Source organism: Otolemur garnettii, unplaced genomic scaffold, assembly GCF_000181295.1.
Source record: "Otolemur garnettii isolate 467f Iridium unplaced genomic scaffold, OtoGar3 scaffold00159, whole genome shotgun sequence".
Taxonomy (NCBI): Eukaryota; Metazoa; Chordata; class Mammalia; order Primates; family Galagidae; genus Otolemur; species Otolemur garnettii.
The window spans coordinates 2520453-2542340 of NW_003852554.1; the positions used below are offsets into that span (position 1 = coordinate 2520453).

At 44.4% G+C, this 21888-nt stretch overlaps 1 protein-coding gene across 10 annotated transcripts in view; it reads right to left on the reverse strand.

Moving 5' to 3' along the window:
• ELAVL4 (ELAV like RNA binding protein 4) overlaps positions 1 to 21888 on the reverse strand; it is a 92106-nt gene that overhangs the window by 8130 nt on the left and 62088 nt on the right. For all 10 annotated transcript variants that reach the window (XM_003799933.2, XM_003799931.2, XM_003799930.2 and 7 more), the window contains 2 exons: positions 16146 to 16249; positions 362 to 515 (listed from right to left, as the gene is read on the reverse strand). In XM_003799933.2, coding sequence (XP_003799981.1) covers positions 362 to 515; positions 16146 to 16249 — 258 coding nt within the window. The remainder of the gene's footprint in view (positions 1 to 361; positions 516 to 16145; positions 16250 to 21888) is intronic.

The following is a 21888-nucleotide window of genomic DNA, read 5'->3' on the forward strand; positions in this document are numbered from 1 at the left end:
TGACAGCTCACAGCAACCTCAAACTCTTAGGCTTATGCGATTCTCTTGCCTTAGCCTCCCAAGTAGCTGGGACTACAGGTGCCCACCACAATGCCCGCCCCTCCCAAATGCACAAAAAATCCCACTATATTTTTTGTTATTGTTGTCATTGTTGTTTTAGCAGGCTCTGGCTGGGTTTGAACCCATCAGCCCCAGTGCATGTGGCCGGGGCCCTAACCACTGAACTATAGGTACCAAGCCCATCTGTCTATTCATGACCCACATCCTCTACCTTAAGCAACCTTCTGCTCCTGTGGGTAACAGGATATGCTGGCTGGTGACACTGGGATACAAGGATAAAAATTACAAAGAAACACTTAACCTGTGACTTGATCAACCAGGATTCGTGAGGTGATGATACGGCCATATTGCGAGAAAAGCTGCTCCAGTTCCTTCTGGGTCATGGTTTTGGGGAGGCCGCTAACATACAGGTTAGCATCCCTGATTGAGGCAGAGCTTGGACGGGCATAGGAGACCTAGGAAAAGGCAAGAGGAACTAAATCCATTATAGGTAATCCCCCTCAGAGTGGAAACTGAGTCAACAAGCACGACGACAGCCCCTCATTCACAGTTACAACTCGCTGTGTCAGTTTAAATCACTCAGTAGTTCAGATTTTTAGTTACTTTTATAATAGTAATGAGAACCAGGAGAACAGCAATAGAGGAACTAGGGGAGAGTTGAATCTGATAACTTAAAACAAATGCACAGATAAGGGTCTCTAAGTGCAGAACAAAATAGCTACTGTATGGCAGCTGTTAAATGCAGAGCTGCCCACGCACGGAGTTCTGAAGATTTACCTCCTAGATGTGGGTGTATAGATGATTTACTGTATCCAACACATAATAATCTTCGAATAAACCGAAAAAAAAAAAAAAACCCATGAAATTCTGCTCTGCACATTTCTTTCCTCGCCACTCTCCCTACCCCCATTCCCTTCTTGAATACATAAAAGCCATCAGGTTCTCTGCAAGATTTTTTACGTCCCATCCTTTGTGTTGCTCCAATCTGTTCCCCTGAGGTCTGCTCTCGCTGAATGACAAAGTGCTGGTGAAAGAGGGCTGAATGAACATCTGCTTACGAAACTGGATATGTGACCTTGTTGTCACATCTGCAAGGACCCGTGGCCTCTAACTTTGAGGGAGGACAGATAAAACCACAACAAACAAAATGGGGGCACGGGCAGAAAGGAGGGAGGAAAGGGCAGTGGGAGACAGAAGAGAGCCTCACTGATGGTTATAATAAGTTCGACTTTGTAAATTTGTCCTCCCAGATCTCTCAACTGCTCCCCCCCCCCCAAAAAAAAGCTAACACAGAAGTGTAAACAGATCTGAAATTCCATCTGCAGGAAGCCAAATCTGTAGCAGTACACATAAGCAAAGCAAACCCCAGCAGTCATTAATTTTAGACTTTCATTTACTTATTTATTTATTTTTTTAAGAAAACAACATCAGACATTTGAAATATAATTTACAGCTAGTCTAACAAAAGCACTTTCCTGTTAAAGCTATTTCTGGGGTGGTTATGGCTCAGAATAGATGATGAAAACAGTCATTTCAGAGCACATCTGACAACATTGGACAGGAAGGGACCTATAATGCCTGAGCATTTTTCAGTTGGAAATTTTATTTATTCCATATAACCAATTCACAGGACCTGTTAAGACCGCAGGGGTGACAGTATGTGTGTGCATGTGTGTGCATGTGCACAAAACCACATGTGCAGAAGAACTGCAGGTGTTAATCTGCACCTTTGACATTGAGAACTAACCCTCCAGTATCAAAGTGGACCTTGCTTCTGAGACCTTCAGGGGAGAGACGGGGTCTAGCAAAGAAGATGAAATATCTCTCCCTTTCCAAGGCAGAGATGCCAGGTCCCTTTATGGGTCCCAAACCTAAAAATAGATGTTGACTCAAGAGATAAAACGATGTGAGTGACTAATCTGTCTCTCTGGCCTCCTCCTGCTGTTGGAATGAGGCAGCCGCCTGCAGTTTCTCCTAGAAACTCATGGGTGACCTGGGAGGCACCTTCTCAGAGTATGATTGAGAAGGAGAGATGTCTTTACATGAAGGGTTACTGTGTGAGCATTTGGGGTGTGGGACTGAAGGGCCAAGAACCCCACGTGACTGCCCAGACGGGGCTTCACTTCTCCTACTCTGTCTTTAAGGGACAGAAGCTTTCACTTTACAACCTAACAGAACTATTTTTTCAGGCAGGAGGAAGGAGTGCTAGGGCGAAGGAAATGAACACATCCTAGTGACGTGCCCATGGTAATGAGGGTCACCTTTGTCTCACCCTGCCAATTACTGACAAATTAATTACCTGAATGACATCTGTGCTCCCCCAAAAGACAACCTCTCGCCTCTGTGCCTTTGCTCAGGGGCAGTTTTTTCTACCTACTTCCACAAGTTCAAATTCTACTCCTCTTCAGGGCTCAACTCAAATGACATCTTCTCTAGACAGCGTTCTCTGATCTTGCCTCCTCCTACAAGTCTCCCTAACAGCGCTCTCAATGAACTACCATATTCACCCATTCTGACCTTAAGACACGGGGCCATGGGTTGTGTGTGTGGAGGTGTGTCTCATTTATCTCTGTGGCTCTAGCCCTCAGCATAGAGCCTCATACTTGTAGAGTGCTCAACATTTACGAACAGCCACAGCTCCTGATGAATGATGCTGGCATTACCGGCTCTTTTGGGTGAACTGCTGCCTTGTTCCCCAACTATCACTAAGAGTCAAGCACCCAGAATCCCACCCGTATTTCCCCACCAAGCTAAGAGCTGAGGAACAGATTTCCTATTCTCCAGTGTTTGGGGTTGGAAGATCTGAAAGAAGATTGTTCTACGTCTATACATCACTTAGAGACTTTCTCTTCAGTAAACATTTCCTGAGGCTCTACTATGAGCCAGGCACAGGGCTGTGTTGCTGGGAATGCAGTAAGAACAGGGGCTAGTCTCTTGCTCTAAAGCAGTGGTTCTCAATCTTCCTAATGCCACGGCCCTTTAATACAGTTCCTGTGGGTTGCGACCCACAGGTTGAGAACTGCTGCTCTAAAGGAACTCCAGGTCCAAACGGGGCAAATGACAGCACACAGGGGGTACTTGATAAATACGAATTGAATAGCAGAATGGAGGAGCAAACATACAGATTGATTATCACAATGCCACAAGATGTGCACTATGCGAGGGCTATGTATAGAGTGTGGCTGAAATGCAGAGAGGGAGAGACTAATCCAAGGTCAAAAGGACCAGAAAGGAGACGGAGCTGAGGTTAGACTGATGGTGAGACAGGTGATGGTGAGGTCAGGAAATGGCAGCCTGATAACAGCCTTCGTCTGTGGTGAGGACAGACGAGGTGATGAAGGCCAAGGGCTTAGCGCAGTGCCTGCCATGTGATGCATACACAATGGACAGCAATGACCTTGGTTCTCATTAGTTCTGGGCAGCCAGAGTTGGGGTACAGAGGGAGCAGGCTGGAGACAGACTCCCCTCGGAAACAGGAGCTATATCGAAAAAGTCAACAACACAAACAAAACCATTTCCCCAAAGATGATTCTGACAATCTCATCTGGAAGGAATTACTGTGAGAGATTCCCAGAGATGACCTGAAATCCCAAAGGTGAGTGGCACCTTGATCGAACTCATTCCTGCTTAACTTTTCTCCTCCGTTTGGAAACTTACATCTACTGTTCTCCTAGTCCCCTGTCCATGAAACCTTCAGGATTTGGAGAGGACAAAAATGACAGAAAAAGAATCTTTCCACATTCAATATACAAATGCTTATCTGAGTATCTAAAAATTTCAAGTTACCTCATTTATTTATTAGAGTCTAACGGAACAACTACAGGTGTCAGGCCCTTGGTTAGGCTGAAACATGTCTAAAAAACTGTGGAGGGTCAGGCATTGCTAGCATATTAACCCCCTGAGCCTAGAGTCCAGGGCTTCCAACGCGGAGCCAGCACCTTACAGAGCCCCCTGGCCTCAGATGGTCAGGCTCTTCCTCACTTCATTCATCCAGAATTTCTGAACACAGGACTGGCATTGCTAAGCCAGCACAGACCTCAGAAAGAGCTGAGAGTGAAAAGGCCATTCCTCTCTCTGGGTTAGGGTGGCCCAAAGGTGAGTGACCATCAACAGCTCATTTTACAGATGATTTCCACAGAAGATCTGACGTCTCTCCAAACTCCCCATCCTAGCTGCATACAGTCCCCCAACCCTCTGTAAGAATGACGCTTACCACCCATCACCCTTATCATTCCTGACTGTGGCTCAGCTCTAGTACTCACTTAGCTGTGTGACCCTGGGCAAGTAATTTGATCTTGATGATTCTCTTTTGATGGGTTTATTATAAAGTACTGAGAGAATATATTTAATGTGTCTAACATATCCCTAGAACTTGGTAGATACCTGTTTGTTTGTTTTTGAGACAGAGTCTTACTTATGTCACCCTTGGTAGAGTGCGGTGGCGACACAGCTCATAGCAACTTCAAACTCTTGGGCTTAAGTGATTCTCTTGCCTCAGTCTCTCAAGTAGCTGGGACTACAGGTGCCCACCACAATGCCTGGCTATTTTTTGGTTGCAGTTGTCATTGTTGTTTAGCAGGCCCTGGCTGGGCTCTAACCCACCTGCCCCAGTGCATGTGGCCGGTGCCCTAACCACTGAGCTATGAGTGCTGTGCCATGGTAGAAACCTGTTAAATATTATAACATGAATTAAGCAGGCTTTTGTGGGCCAGCCTGGGAATCTGGGCCCCATTGGGGCATACCCTCCAGTTTTACCAAACAAGCAAACAGATGGAACACTGCCAGTGAATGCCTGTAGAGACAGTGTCCTCCTCTACTCCATGATGGGGTCTGGCAGGTGGAACCCTGGCAGTGAATGCCTGTAGAGATGGTGTCCTCCTCTACTCCATGATGGGGTCTGGCAGGTGGAACCCTGGAAGTGAATGACTATAGAGACGGTGTCCTCCTCTGCTCCATGATGGGGTCTGGCAGGTGGAACACTGGCAGTGAATGCTATAGAGACGGTGTCCTCCTTTGCTCCCATGATGGGGTCTGGGCCATCTTTTACTACTTCATTGCCACAAATTTCCTCTAACACCTTCTCACAGATCCCACTACTTCATGTCCACAAAGTACTTTCTATTTTCCAAAGTGACTTCCTAATACTACTCAGTGATTCTCACCAAGGTGAGTAAGGCAGGCATTGTACCCATCACTGAAGGGCCGGCAGGATCAGGGCTGGGGGCTGCCTCTTCCCACATGGCAACCCACCACTCCCCATACCTGTTCACAGCCAGGATGTGACCCAGGCAGAGTGGGAGGAACAGCATGACCTGGGGAGCAGTTTCTTGAATCATCTAGCAATACCTCCCCTCTCATCTGACCCTCCATAAAATGGAAAAGGCATGACCTCGGGGAAAACGAGAGGAAAAGGCATCCTTCCCCGCCCTGGACAGGGGCTCCTTGAGGGAAAGGCTGGCACTAGAAGAGGGATATTCATTTGTTCCTCTCCTTCCTCAGTACCATCTGGTGTCAGGCACCAGGACGGGTTCTGGGAGTGTCTCTGCTTGAAGGACCCACTGTCTGGTGAGAGGAGGGAGCGAGGAAATGAAGGGTGCCACACAGAGGGCTACTCTTGGCAGGAGGGCACTTGTTCCCCCTCCCAGTGCTCCCTTCCCCGTGGAGGGAGCCCCCGAGCAGCCGCACAGGCCTTTTCTATCCCTTCACTCACTCTTCTCCAGGGGAGGTGGAGTGACAACTCCAAATTGAGGCTTTTTTTTTTTGAGACAGAGCCTGAAGCTGTCGCCCTGGGTAGGGTGCTGTGGTGTCACAGCTCACAGCAACCTCAAACTCTTGGCAGTGATTCTCTCCTTCAGCAGCAATTCTCTTGCCCCAGCCTCCCAAGTAGCAGGGACTACAGGCACCTACCACGATGCCTGGCTATAAATTGAGGTTTTAATAAAAGAAATGGGCACATAAGGCTTGGACACTCCCTGCTCCCTCACTTCTGGGAGCCAGATGCCAGTCGGAAGTGCACATTCTGCTCCAGGCTCTCAGTTCTATGTGGCAGGCTCTGCTCTCACATGGGGAGGCCTATGGGGACCAGAACCCTGTGACAAGGTGTGCCCGTCTGTCAAAGTGTAGATTCGATGTTAGGAAGCACACTACGTCCATGTAACCCATCCAGGTCTTAACGGGTAATAAAGGTGCCCTTAGGACTCCGTATACTGTTTTGTCTTAACTTCCAGTTGGTTTAGAACTTGGGTGCGGAACACAGCAAGGCCATTGTGGGGTCCCTACAGATTACAGTAATGACACGACCTCTGCCACTGGATATTCTCATGAGCTATTCTATTTACAAAACTGCTAATCTCTGTAACTATGGTTTATGGGGAGTGGAGATAAAAGGTGACAGAAGGTGACACTGGTGATCTCAATAGAAAAGTCCCATTCCTGAAATCTGTATCACACAAACTTGGTGCTGGAAGCAACCTTAAAGGTTCAGGGCAGGACCCAAGACAATGGGCCATCCTTCTTATACACTTCCAAAGATAGGAAGCTCACCACCTCAGGAGGCATCCTGACTGGCCATGGCTGCTTGTTGGAAAAGTTCTTCCTTTTACTGAGTTCACATCTGCCTTCCCCGGAGCCTCCATCTTTTTCCTACTATTATTCTAGCTACATACCCCAGGAGCAATCTTCCAGTGCTCATTATCCCCTTTCCCTTCTGGGTCTCATTGACAGGTGCTAGTCAGAGTATCAGGTAACTGTTTTGAGACAGTCTCTCTAAAGGAGTTGTTGTTTATGTTATTTTAACTAAGATTGAACACCTGCTCTAGACTGGAAAGGAGACGGGGTTACGAGGGCTTTGGGGTTGGAGATGTGGATTTGAATCCTTATTAGCTATAGTCCATGGGGTAAGTCACTTAACCTTTCTGAGCTGCATCACTTAAAACTCTATAATTGGGCTGTTTGAGGGTTAAAGAAGAAAATGCACGTAAGATTCCTAGGCACAACACCTGGCACACAGTAAGTGCTCAGTAAATAGTGGCTTTGATAGGTTGCTATGTAATCAGGCCTTATGCTAGACACCAGGGGTGCAGAGATGATACAACAGTCCCTGACACGTAGGACTATTAGTCTAGCAGAGGAGACATATGCACAAACCGATCATTTCAGAAAATCAGGCTGCAGATTTCCCCCAATCTGTTGTAACACCCTATTCTCTGAGTGAATAAATACAAACTCCCCAGAGCAGACAGGTCCCTGGGGAGCATTCATTCTAAAGCGACCAGAAGAAGGCAGCAGAGAACAGACTCTGGTACTGCCAGGACCTTTGAGGAGCAAACCCTTCCAGGGACCTCCAATTCTATCTCTAGGAGCAGGGAGAGAACAAAGAAGACAGTTGGCTCGTGGAAATCACGGCTTTGATTGTGAGGTTCAGTTTACCTCTGCGCTGCGGCTGCAGCCCTGCCCACAAGCCCGACAGGTGTCCTCCTAGTGCCACTCTTTATGTTCCCCCACCCGCCATCACTACATGCCATTCTTTTATCAGGGGCAAAACCTAATGGTAACATTTCTAATGAGCTCTGATTGTGCCACTTTTCCCTGCTCAAAAAGGCCTCAATGGGTCTTTAACACTTCGTGATGGAAGGCTAAACCCCTTACCCTGGCATTCAAAGCACTGTGGAATCTGGCCCAATCCCTCGTCTCTTGCTAACTCCTTCACGCACCCTATGCTTCAGTTCAAACAAAAACATGGTCACAGTTTTCTGAAGATGTTTAGACTTCATGTCTTTGTTCTTGCTGTTTGTTCATCATTATGGCAAAATAAACTCCTGTCCAACCTTCTAGGCCCAGCCTGAATGCCACTTCCTCCAAGAGACCCAGGCTTGAGTGACTGTTCTCTCCTTGGACCCTACAGAGGACACACATTTCAGTGGTAACAGCTATCACATCCTGTCTCCCATCACAGCCATCTGTGCTACCACCTTACTTGCCCTATTAGTCAGAGCATTCTAGCAATCTCTTGCAGACTCCCTGTGGCATCTAGTCTCAAAGACTTCCTAGGGCAGGAGCTCAAAAAACGCTCTCTGAATTGAAATGAAATGTACACTATACTTTATGCAGTGGGTTTTAGCTTATTTCCCAGGAGCCGATTCTGATGTGAAGAAGGCACTACAAGGAATCATGGAGTTAAAAGAGTATCATAAGAGCACCTGGCACAAAACAGGCTAGATAAGTATTTTTTTAAAAAGAATAAAAAAGGTGTGATAATAGATTCACATGTCTTACAACTTCTTTTAAAAGGTCCATCAAAATTATCAAATTAACGTACTTGGTACATACGAGGTTCTCCCTGTCTAGGTGGCCCTGAAAAGGGAGAGATGTGCTAAAGGTTTTATGGCTTGGTTAGTGGAAGAGCTGATCTCAGACTCGAGGACCCAGACTCAGTCTCTTCACTAAACTGTAACTCCTGGCTCCTGCTTTATGAAAGACTGATACAATTACTGTGGCCTCTTGGAAGCTCCCTTATACTTTCTACCATACAAAGCTTTTTACATATGTTGCCTGTGTTTTAATAAGATTCAGACTCATTCTTCACTTTCTTAGGCAACATGCAGATGGAAAACAGTCTTGCCCTCTGCTCATATAATACGCACCTTCAGGATGACTAAGCTGTGATTACCTATGATTATCCCTACAACTGAGATATCATTAGTTCCATTTTCAAGATGACAAACTCTGGGTCAGTGAGATCAAATACTTGTCCGGGGTCACACAGCTGACCTAAAAGACAAACCAGTAGATGACTCTAAGTTCTGGGATCTTTCCACTATGCCACATTAACCTGGACAGTGAAATAAAAGCTGTCTGCTTGGCACAAACTCTTACTTTCCCTGGAAAGTTACCAAGCTAGAAAGACCACGCTATAATATTTTATTAGTTAGAGCTGGAAGGAATCATTCTGTAGATTAGGAAGTAAGTCCAGAGAAGTAAAATAAGTTGCCCAAGGTCATCCCTAGTAGTTTTTGACAAAGCTGGAATTTGAATCTTTGCTTAAACTCAGACCTATTTTATATTTTTTAGACAGAATCTTACTCTATGGTCCTGGGTAGAGGGCGTGGCATCGTAGCTCACAGCAATCTCAAACTCTTGGGCTCAACAGATCCTTTTGCGCAGCCTCCTTAGTAGGTGGGACTATAGGCACCCGCCATGACGCCCGGCTAGTTTTTCTATTTTTAGTTTACACAGGGTCTTGCTCTTGCTCAGGCTGATCTTGAATTCTGGAGCTCAGGCAATCCACTGCCTCAGCCTCCCAGAATGCTAGGATTACAGCATGAGCCACCATCTGGGAGCTTCAGAGCTCTTTTAAGTGGACGAAAAAAAAAAAAAAAAGAGAGAGAGAGAGAGAGAAAGGAAGAGGGGTTTGGTGCTCTATGACCTTTGATAGATCAACTGTTCTACCCTGAGGCTGCATAAGCTCCATGCAGAAGTGATTCTGTAATTTTTAGGGCTACTGATATTCTAAGCTAACACTGTTCCACAAAATTTTCTTAGATCAGGAAAATGTTCCATACCTGTGTTGTCCAATATGGTAGCCATTCGCTACATGGGGCCACCTAGCACTTCAAACATGGCTAGTGTGACTAAGAAACCAAACTTTTAATTTTATTTAATTTTAACTAATTTAAAAATCACATGATAATAGACAATACAAATATCTATATGTAGCTGGTGGCTACTATACTAGACAAAGCAGCTCTAGGTCCAGAAACAACACCAAGTTACAGTATCTCAGAGATAGAATGGACCTGCAGGACCATATAGTCAGACTCCATTCTGAGACTGAAATTCCTTCCATGTTACCCTAAAAGACTGCATTTGAATGCTTCTAATGATCAGAGATTTATTACCACCCAAGGCAAATAAATAGCTACCCAGTTTCTCTCTCAAGATTCTTGAAATATAGGATTAAACAATACCTTGGGAGTGACTGCAGAATTTTCTTTCCTAGAGAATGAAAAAGCAACCATTTGTGGGGTGAATATGTGGGTGTAGAACCTTCTTTGCCATCTTTGTCATTTACCTGTGGACATGAGTGTCAGGTCTTTTCAAAACACTGAGCTGAGAATGGGACAGAAGATACCAGGATGGGCTGATCAGGGTGTACACAAAAGGACCACTATTTCCTGTGAACCAGAGTCCATAATTCTACTACCATTGCCAGGAGTGTGCTTTTTTTTTTTTTTTTTTTAAGCGGCTCACCTGGCACTGTTGGCTTCTTTTTCATTTGCAGACATCTAAAGCCCCAGATCCCATTTTGCATACTTCTAAAAACCTAAGTGTCCTCCCAACTTGTACGTGTCTAATTTTCTTTTTTAATCTAGACACAGGACGTAAGAATAATCTTATAATACAGGAACTGAGAGGGCAACTCCTATCCCTTTATTTGAGATTATTCACTCAAAGGCAGTTAATGGGGCACTGGGTAGCACAGCACCCAAATAAAATCTCCCACAAGAAGGAGAGGGCAGCTGGTACAACTGGCGTGAATGTGAATGTGTCTCCAGTTTCCACTGGTGCTGCCTCGTGCCATCACTCGGCTCCTTGGGGATTCAGTTATCCCACTGCCCCCGCCGACCTTGGCAGGGAAGCGCTCCTGCACAGCCTCTGACCGTAGCAGTAATGGAGGAGGAGAGAAAAACACCTTTTTATTATTAACAAGACTGGGGGAGGCAGTCCATCATTTCTGGGTGGGGTGATATCCGTCAGCAAAAAATGATCTGCTAACTCTCCAGGAAGCATTAAGAGCAGTGATAGGAGGAATAATTGCTTATGCTGAGTGCACAGAAAAGATGCCTCAGCGGAATGGAAGCCTTTAGCAAGGCAGGTGGAAGGAGGGAGGAGGGGAAGCGCAGCTCCCCGATGACCCCTGGCAAGAGGAAAAAGTGGGAGGGGGAAGCTGGAACCTGCAGAGCTCAAGTGTGGGAAGGTCCCCTGGAGGCTCCGTTAGTGCTATTAGAAGAGTAAGGCGAAAATGGAGAAATAGTTAAGCTCTGGCATCAAAACACTGAGCAGGGCAGGAATACAGGAGCTCAGTCTCCTTCAGGAGAAGGGAAATTTTTCCTTCTAAAACGCCGGAGCTCACACACCTTGCCTGTCTCTACTCCCGCACCCTTCAGCAGTGGACCACTGCCTGCCTCGGGATAAGCATCTTTCTGACTGTCTCACCCACTGCCTGACTGAGCGAGTGCCAGCTCTCATGGCTTTGCTCAGAGTGGCGGAAGCCGCCCCTTTTGTTCCTTCATCCCAGACCTGGTCCTGAAATCACTCATAAGACTGTGCTCCAGGAATGTTTTATTGAAAGTCACGTTTTTATCATTGGAGTAACAGCTTAATGTAACTATTAGAGAAAGGTAATTAAATAATTTGTAAACATGTAAGGCCATGAAGAAAAGATGTAAATATATAAAATGTTAATGTTATTGCATTGGGAAAGGCTTAGACTGCCTTTGTTGTACGATTCTGTATATTCCAAATTATTTACAAATAAGCATGTTTTGCTTTTAAAATGAGTGAATAAAGCTCCAAATGGGGCTGATGAAGTCTGATGCCTAAGGCTGACCAAAACCTACCCCAGCAGCCTGCAAGCTGCTGGCTTTCTGCATGGCAGGCCACTGACAGAGGGATCTTCTTGGAACTTTCCTTTGACCTGAACCCTCTTTTGCTTAAACCTTGAACAGCTCTTTATCTACCTTACCCCCAATGCCAAACAGGAACCACTGCAGCCCCACGAGCACCCCCATCCTCCTGCATTACAGATGGTGCTTTGTATGTCTGTGTCCCCCATGAGACACGAGCTTCTAGAGCCGGAGCCAGCAGTAACACCCCTAGAATCCTGCTCCTCACATCCAGGTCAAAACCCAAACAGCAGTCCCATCCACTCGGAAGGGCTTAGTGGGAATGATACAAACCCCAGCATTTCATATTGGATTACTGCATGGTGAAGTTTCTCAGCATAACTTAACTATCAACCTGAACTTTTGCTAAACATATTCCCATTTTGAAGATACTATAGAACCATCTTTCTTTGATCCTAATTAATGTGACAGAGCTGGACCAAATGCAAACTGGATTCAATTAAGTGCTTCCTAGTCAGAGGCAGACATTTACTATAAATTTAGAAGCTGTTTTTTTAGAGCCCAGGAGAGAGCCAAGATTGGGATGGGCCCCCAGTGTGGGGCAAGGAGTTCTGGGAATCATTTTTCAGAGTTGACAGCAATTTCTAGAGGCTAAAGCGGGGGTCCTCAAACTTTTTAAACAGGAGTAGTTCACTATCCCTCAGACCATTGGAGGGCCTGACAGCAGGCCCCAGGACGAGTTGGCTGCTAAGCAGGACAGGCAGCGGCGGCAAAAACACCTGGTGGGCTGGATAAATGTCCTAGGCAGGCCGTAGTTTGAGGACGCCTAGTCTGAAGTGAGACAACTGGGGGGAAAAAAGTGAAACAAACAGTACCTCCAAATCCCTAAATGGGGCAAATCATCACCACTGATCTCAGGGTTGAAATATTGACAAGTGACCCAGTTTCCCAAGTAGTGCTCCGGTCTGCTCTGACAGGTCAGAGAATGTAGGCCTGTGGTCCATACCCCACGGCTCTCTGACACATACAGGTGGGAGAATCTCCAGGGCACTGCCATCTCTGGTTCATCTAAACCCCAGAACCTAGTGCATAGCCTGGAAAGCAGGGACCCAAGAAGAAATGATCTGAAGTCAGGTCTGTCCCCAAGTGCATGGCAGAAGCCCTAAGCCATAAGTCTCTTTACTAAAGAGCTGGGGGAGCCATCCAATTCATTTGTTTGCTTTCTATATCTCCTTCCCATGCCAGAGAGTATGACCTGTATATGTGCAGAGCCAGACACACCCCCACATCCTCACAGAGGCACGTGCTGCGGAGCCAGCAGGCAGTGTGATATTCCAACACTGAAGACCTACTGCCAGAGAGGTATTTTTAAAACATTTGTTTTCTTACTCCAAATCTCACTTAAACTGTGTGATCCTGGCTATGTCTCTAAACCTCTCTGGGCCTCAGTTTCCACGTGTGTCTAAAGAAGATAATAGTACCTCCTTACAGGGCTATTTTAAGGATTAAAGCTGGGTGGGGTGCAGTGGCTCATGCCTGTAATTCCAGCACTCTGAGAGGCTGAGGCGGGTGGATTGCTTTCTTTCTTTCTTTCTTTTTTTAAATTTCAGATTAATATGAGGATAGAAACAATTAGAGAACAATGCTTGCATTTGTTAGGTATAGTCCCTGTTGTAGTTGTGTCCTGTACCCAGGAGGCGTGCCATATACCCTTACGTGGTGTCCATTAGGCGGGAGGATGGATTACTTTAGATCTGGGATTTGAGACCAGCCTGAGCAAGAGTGAGACCCCATCTCTACTAAAAATAGAAAAAAAAAAGCTTAAGTATTGACTTTTGATTTGCTTGCACATATTTTGTGCATGACGCTTAAAAAAGTCCTGTGTTCTGCATGAAGCACTCCAGAAATGTGAAAAGGAGGGACACACCGATCGAAGTTCCCAAACAAGTACTAGATGGTTCTGAGGAAATCTCTGCAATGCATCCTTCTAAAGAGGATACATGTTTTTTTTTTTCCAGACAGTCAAGTCATCTATTCCTTCATGGGAGTCAGAGCAAAGAGATAAATCTCATGTCACTTATCAAAGCAAACCCAAGCAGAAGTAAACAGTAGCCTGAAAGGCAAAAAAGCAATTTAAAAAAAATTAATAAATGATGAGACTATTAACAGCACACAAAAAGAGTTTGCTTTTTTTCTACCCTCTAATGTGATTTTTACCTTAAACACTGTGTCCCTTTAGGAAAGGGAAGAAAAGTTAATAAAGGAACCTATCACTCAAACTTAATTTTTAGTATGGCAAATAAACTGCTTTAATGAAAGGGCTGAAATCCCAAGGTTTGCACATTAAATTTTCATTCGTAGTAGAGAATGGAAATTATTGATTCAGCCGTGGCATCATGCATTTTGAATCCTATAGTGCCTCAGAAGCCCACATTACCGCTGCGTGCAAATGTGTTGGCAGCGTTTTGATACAGAGTGAGCACGGGGTGGGTTAGAGGGTGGAGAAAGGGATATCGATAAGGGAAGGAAGCAGACAGGCTCTTCAGTCAAAGATAACAATCGATGTTCCTTGTCTCTAAGACCCACTTAGATAAAGCATCTGATGGCATGATGGGCCACAGGGTACATTCTGGGACCGGAAAAGCCAGGTCCACTCAGTCTTTGGCGATTCCAATGGCCCCATGGAATACTTTAAAAAAAAAAAAAAGGCAGAACAGAAGGCTGATTATTTGATTCTAAACCCCTGGAGAAAAGTTTGGATTTCAAGAAAACTGTAGAGGAAAGAAAAGTACCTTTTTCAGTTCAAGGTCAATGTGTCTGTCAAGGGAAGAGTAAACATTTGACATTCTAATGCTGAACTAGATAGCACAGGAAAATCAATCAAACCCACAAATACAGTTCTCAACCTAGTGAGGCCTCATCAAAGAGTCAGGCGACATGAGTATCCCTTCTTTACTTAAAAGCATAAAAATAGGTATGTTTTTCCTTTGAAAGAAGTTAATCCTCCTGCCTCTCAGAGGACTAGTCCATAATTAACCAACTCTTGATTATTTCTCCCTTAGAAAACTCATAGGAATTGGTTCTAAACCTAGACTGAGGTAACCTGAATCAGGCCCATTTTGGGGTCTTAGGTACCAGGCTGTATGAGATCAGGGAAAGTGATCATCTTCAGAAATAAGCCAAATTGAATTGTAAAAGTAAAGACCTAAAACGAAAGAAAGGTAATCAGGGAATATATTCTAAAAAGAGAAAAGTTTTGCTTTGTTTTGTTTTTGTTTTGATTACCTCACAGCTAAGATTATCTCATACCAGTAACCACCTCTGTCATTCTGGATGTTGGAAAAGTAGCTTTGTTGGACTGCAAAGTTCTTTCTGGTTTTATGTTTTCAGATGCTGAGAGCTGGTGCCATCTATAGAATTCCATTCTGGGAGAGGTTTCTCTTTTGTCCTACTTTGCGTCAGACCTGCTGTCGTGAGGATAAGAGCGCCCAGGAGACACCTCCCTGTGGTTTAATAGGCTATGAAGGATGGGACTCATTAATCGGCTGGCAGCTGCCCCTGAACAGGACGCTGCCCAGAGGTGGGGGAGGAAGGGGAAGGGAGGCTGAGGAGGAGGCAGGCTCCATTGACCAGAACACTACCAGCTGCTCAAGGGGAACCCACAGCAAACGGCGTCATCTCCCGAAGGATCCCACGAGTGAAGTCTGAACAGAGAGCGCAACCATCCAGCCACAGACACCTGAACTTCCTTCCAGAGGAGCTGGCTCTGGGCTACTGTTTTTCTCTTTTGACTTAAAACAACCCCCCTTGATTATTTTCAGATTGCTGAAATGTTACTTTTTCTGTCTTTCCCATACTATGTTCTCATCGATTTTATTATAGTACCGTCCTTATTACATGAGTGTGTTTATTTATAACTCATTTTTCCTTTTAGAGTCTCAGTTAGGAGGGTCTTATCTAACCATAGGTAAAGGCAAGCTGCTCAGCCTGGCACACAAGGCCTCCTAGTTTGGCCCTGCCCACCTCCCATCCTCATCGTTCACCTCCCCATCCAAACTTAGGTCACACTACTTATCTGCCATCCATTGCTCACAATGTCTCCTATTTTCATAGCTTTGCATGTGCTTTTTCTTCTGCCTGGAAGAGTTTCTTTGTCTTGCCTTGGCTTCATTCTGGCTATCTTTGCAGACTCAGGCTCACAGGCCTTCAGGGTGGGTCCTAAGTGCCAATCCCTCGTCTGTCCTCTGGATTGGAAGTTCAATAGTCCCTTCTCTCTCTTCAACATTTGCCTCACTCTCCCACAATAGCCTGTGTCCCTCATTTAGTAGAGCGGACAGTAAATGTTCTTTGAATAAGTAAAGAACGCTACTTCCAGCTCCTGCATAGCTTGGATTTATTAGATCAATGGAATGAAACTTAACCAGTGCCTGCTGAATTAGGAGCTGGCACATCACTTCTTACCTTTATGGTTTTGGTCTGGAGTCTGAGTCCATTTAAAGTGTTGATGGCTTTCTCTGCATCCTTTGGATCAATATAGTTAACAAATCCATACCCTAAACTCTGTCCTGTGGAAACATTAAAAAAGAGAGAGAGAGAGAGAAAGAGAGAAAGAGAGAGAGAGAGGAGAGAGCACACTCAGTATCTTTATAGAGGCAACACTTCCCACTGCAGTGAGTCAAAAGTCTCCTCTGGTTTACGGTTCCTCGTACACCAGGGCTTACCCTCAGATTGAGAGGTTTCCAATCCCTCCAGCTGTCACTCCTGCTGGCCTTTAAACTCACAGACGCCCCCCCCCCAAGCTAAAGATGGGTAAGTGCCCCTGCACATCCACACAAGATATATACAAGTGCCAGATTATCAGAAGAGGTAGGACAGGGTAGTGGGAAGAGACCAGGTGTGGTTTGTTAGAAGAAACTGGAACTAGAGTCCTGGGGCTTTCCCTATCAGCTATGTGACTTTGAAGAGAAGTCATTTACTCTGCCATTTCCCTCCCAAATCTCTACTCTGGAGATCACAGCACTTACCTCAGATATGTTTGAGAGAGTTAGTGAGATAGGTACTTAAAGTCCATAAAACGCCTACCAAGTTCATTGCCTTGAACGTAGCAGGTGCTCAACAAAAGACAGTTACGCTCTGCTCAGTCTTGTAAAATTAGGGCAAGTGCTGGATGCAGTAGCTGTGTCTATTGCCTCAGTTATGCCAGCCACACCCACACTCAGAGGGACGTAGCAGGGTCTGAGCCGCGAAGACTGGAGACGTGTGTAGTGAAGAATGCAGGCATGGCCAGAATTTAAATCAGTTGCTACAAATCATTCTTTGCCCTCATCATCCCTTGAGCCAAAGAACAATTAAAAAAAAAAAAAAAGGAGGGAGGGCTTCTAATGGAAAGAGCTGGGGAGCTCCTGACACAACGGGGAGGGTGCAAGCACATCCTGCAAAAAGGATCTAGCTACTTGAGGTGGAGATGGCATCAACTTGTCTGCAAAGAGAGGTAGAAAGTGACAGGGCTCCCCCCTAAGTGAAATAAAAATAATGTGCTTGCGATCGTGCCACTGATTATAAATAGTCCATCAGCTCTGCCATGTGTCATCAGCCAGAAATATCATTAGGAAACTTTACATTTTCTGATATACCCTTTAAGAAACACAGAGCTTGGGGTGGCTGCAAAACTAGCTCGAACTTCCCAGGCAATGTTATTGATTTGTGGGTGGCAGCGGAGCCATCGGGGGAGGAAAATGACAGGACATCACATGTCAGGAAAGACTGATTACATAAAGCTCTCTTTGGAGTACCAGGGCTAGGGCTGGGAGACAATACAGCAAAAAGCCTGCCATGTCCTGGTGACAGGAGCCCATTTCAGCAGCCAAAAAATCTTTCCAACAGCTTCTGTTTTGCTGGTAAATGTCTGTGTTTGTGTTGGTTGTAGGAGGGAACCTGGGAAAACAAGTTGGGTACTGGATCAGAAAATGCGTGACTTTGTTATCCTTTACGTAGGATGGAAGGATGGAAGTAAAGAGAGTCACGTGGAAACTCAGTGGCATTTGTCCCCCACACGGGAAACCCAAAAGGACACCTTTCACTAGAACATTCCTCTGTGTTTTGGAAGAACAGGGTTAGAACAGGAAAGACAGAGGCAAAGTTTGCCAGATATAACCTTCAGCAGCCAGAATTAGTAACCGATGAGGGGAGAGAGAATGTTGCAGTCTCCGGCTGCCGGCCCTTCTCTGTCCATGTCACTGTGGAAGTGCAGTGTGTGAGTGGTGTGTGTCTGTGCGTGTGTGGGGGACACAGACAGAGGTGTGTGAATTACAAGACCCTGACACATGTTCTGAGAAACTTCATTTTGCAAATACAAAAATACAAGAGACTAAATTTCATTGGTTTAAAAATATCATTTATCCTAAATTTGGCTCCACCTCATCAAGCCTAACTAAATTCACCTAATTAACTCCATTTTCATCATGTAAATGTCTCATATTTACCTTGCATGTATGAGAAGCCTTAAAAAGTGCTGTTCTAAAATATTCTTACGTGTATAATCATTTTTTTTTTTAAACAACCGAGTTAAGCTGCTATTGAGGGTATTTTAAAAGCAATTATCTCAATGATAAACCTCATGTGTAAGTTCTAGGAAACTAGTCAGATGGTCAGTCTATGCAGCCCAATTTAGTTTGTGTACAGTGAAAGGGAAATATGAAAAAATATAAACAAAACACTCACTATGTAACTGCAAATATTAGCCCTAATTCACACTGAGGTAATACCTGATTCATCACACTAATGGAATGTATGTGGAAATATACCATGCTTACCCATGGCACAGGCTCCCAACACACTGTCCTTCTTCCTAAAATTATTCATATATTGATGGAAATCTAAAATAAATACAGTGAATAATAATTTTTGCATTCTATATTTGAGCTTTCTTTTAGACATTTGCTTCCAGAAAAAGAAAAACACTTTCAGCCTCAAATCCTAGGAAAGTTCCAAAGGTCAAGTGAGGGAAAGGACTCTTGCCCACAAAGATGTGTCCTGTCAACCCACCTGTCTATATCAGTCCCCAGTCCACCATCACCCTAGTTCCTGACTTCAATTATCTCTCCTGTGTTCTTATCACCAGTTCTAGGTTTAGAGAGAGACTGCATTTAACACAAAGAATAAGGGTGCTTTGGGGAAAACTAAAAACCAGTTGAACATCGTATCAGAAAGGAAAGGGGAAAAAAGATGACAATCTCCTTGATATAAAATAATAAACTGCAAAACAGAACAGAACATTGTATGGAACAAGAGGAGGGACAGAGGCAGACAAACTTGCCTGTGAATTGAAAGATGTGAGATAGACTGGCAGCACAGTGAAACTACCTGTGGGTAGCCTAGTTCATGGACAGGCTTTCTTAACATGCTTCTCACCATCATAGGAGAAGTCCAGCTAAGTCTAATAAAAAATACTCTATGGATCTAAGCATTCTCTTTTAAAATGCCCTAGAGAGAATTAAATTCTTAGGTAGAAAACAGAAAAACCCAAGCCCCGTTTCTTTTAGAAACTGTTTTAGTAGTCAGGGAGAGAGTAAAATGGGCAAAGATTTTATGATTTAATTTTGGTGGCCGTATATTAGTGATGGGTTTTCGATGTTCAGTTCTGTATGTAAGTGTACATGAAAAAATATAAGTAAGACATGTTCACAAAAACATTAGAACACTTTCCCCATGGAAACCAAGAAAGCCTCCATCCTGGGAGGCCTGAAGGACCCAGTCTGGAGCCTAGAGTAAAGTGTGTGTGCATTTGCATTGCAGAAATAGATGATGTCTTTTTATCAGGTTTCTTTCTTCCCAAATAGCTACATTTTCTTCCTTTATCAGCAGTAGCAAAATTTGAGCATATAGGTATGGCAACGGTATTTGCAGAGTAGAAAATTGAAACAAACTTTATTTTTGTTCCCAGTTTATTTTGACAGCAAGTTGAATGAATTAAAAAAATGCAATCATTGAAGTTATGTTTATTGAATCATCTTGATTGAAAAAATAAGATACAATGAAATGAAGGCTATCTCCAAAATTTAGAAACTATGGTGAACTTCTGGCTTCCTGATGTACAACACTACAGACCAGTCCTGAGAAGTCCCGTCTGTCAGGCATGGACGAGGGGTTCCCAGAGTTTTATTTATTTATTTTTTTAAGAGCTATTATTAAATCTGGACCTAAATATTTCTGTTTTTATAAAGCACAGACAGGCACACAGACACAAAACACACAATGAACCCTCTTCCTATGACATGGCAACATCTTCATTCTGCTACAATAATTTGTATCTCTACCTTCTCCCCTTGGAAACCAAGCGCTTCTCTTCATAAGAACTAGATCATAGAAGTTTGCACCTTTGCCCATAATCGGTAACCAACAAATGTTTGATAAATAAGAGAATGGATGTATGCATTTGTACTCATCTTCCATATCTGGAAGAAGCACATGACCAGAATGCTTTGTATGTTTAAGGGAGTAAGGGGGTGCCTGGGGAATTCATTTTGCTTTTGTAAGAAAGGCAGAACTGACTTGAGGGATTAGAAAAAAAAGAAGATGAAACACAAAGAACGTCATGGGTGGGTTCTTCTTGGTACAGATCAGATGAACAACAAACACCCCCCCCCCCCCCCCGCCTACCTTTCCTTGGAGATTCTGAGTTTACAAAGTGCTTTTCCATCCATTCTTTTGCATTTGATTGTCACAACAACCCCACGAGAGATAACCATCAATTACAGATGTGGAAACTGAAGCTCAGGAAAAACATGGTGACTTGCTGGAGATCACAGAGCTAGATTTTAGTCTAAACCCGGGGTGGCAAGCATTTTTTTTTTTTTTTTTATGTATAATGCAAGACAATAAATAGTTTATGTTTGTTGGGGTCCTGAAGCCCCTGTCACGACAACTCTGCCATTATGTAGAACCCACAGATGATATATAAACAAATGAGTGTGGCTATGGTCCAATAAAATTTTATCTAGAAAAATAGGGGCTCAATTTGGCCCCTGGGCTGTAGTCTGCTGTTTCTCTGGTCTAGATCTTTTGGCTCCAAATCTTGTATCCTTTGCTATAACCAGAGTTACTACATTTGGATTAAAATGTTATTAACAACTATTCTGGGGCCCTGAAATACCTCAGAACTTTTTTGAATCACCCAAGAAAAAGCAAATTATCTTCAGTAGTTTATATTAAGTTTTTTTTTTTGAGGCAGAGTCTCACTCTGTTGTCCAGGCATCATAGCTCACAGCAAACTCAAATTTGTAGGCTCAAGTGATCCTCTTGCCTCAGCCTCCCAAGTAGCTGGAACTACAGGCATGTGACACCACACCTAGCTAATTTTTCTATTAATTTTACTAGAGACAGGATCTCACTCTTTCTCAGTCTGGTCTCAAACTCCTGACCTAAAGTAATCCACCTGTCTTGGCCTCCCAGAAAGCTAAGATTATAGGCATGAGCCACCATGTAGAGCCTATGTTAAGCATTTTCATTTTATTCATTCTCTAGAAAGTGTGGCAATCATAGCTGGTTACAACCCTGTATCTTCCCAGCCATTCTGGATAGAAGTAACTTTTCCTTGGCCTTGGGGGTCCTGGGTATTATCGTGATCCTGACACCCTCATGGCTGATGGCAGCAGGAGAGATGCTGGCCAGCAGGAATCTCAGCATTTCTGCACTGCTGACCTGCACACCTTGCTCTTTCTCTCTTTAAAACCCACCATTCTCTAGAAACCTAACAGTTACTTTCCTCATCTGCAAAGCCCTTGAGGGGGCAGCCAGATGGGTAGCTTCTGCTGGAAACTTCTGAGTTGAGTAAGGCATTTTTGTGGATGTTAGAACCCCTAGCTCAGGCTGAAATCCTGTTCACAAAGCACATGATAAAATCCCCATTCACCTCAAGATCACCTGCGTGGCGATAATCCACACACTGGCTTAAGTGAAGCCAACTCCAAATCCCAGGACTCCTTCACTGTCAGTTCCCAGATGCCTCGCCCTGCTTTCAGCTGCCACAAATCTACCTAAATATACCAGAGAGGGCGTCAGAGTGATGTGCGGCTGTCACTTCGTATATAAATGTGTATGCGTGGCTCAAATGCACTTGCTGTATAACCTTGATTAAGTCATTTCAGCCTCATCAACATGTTTCCTTATCTGGAGAAATAGAGATAATCCCTTAATCGTCACAATC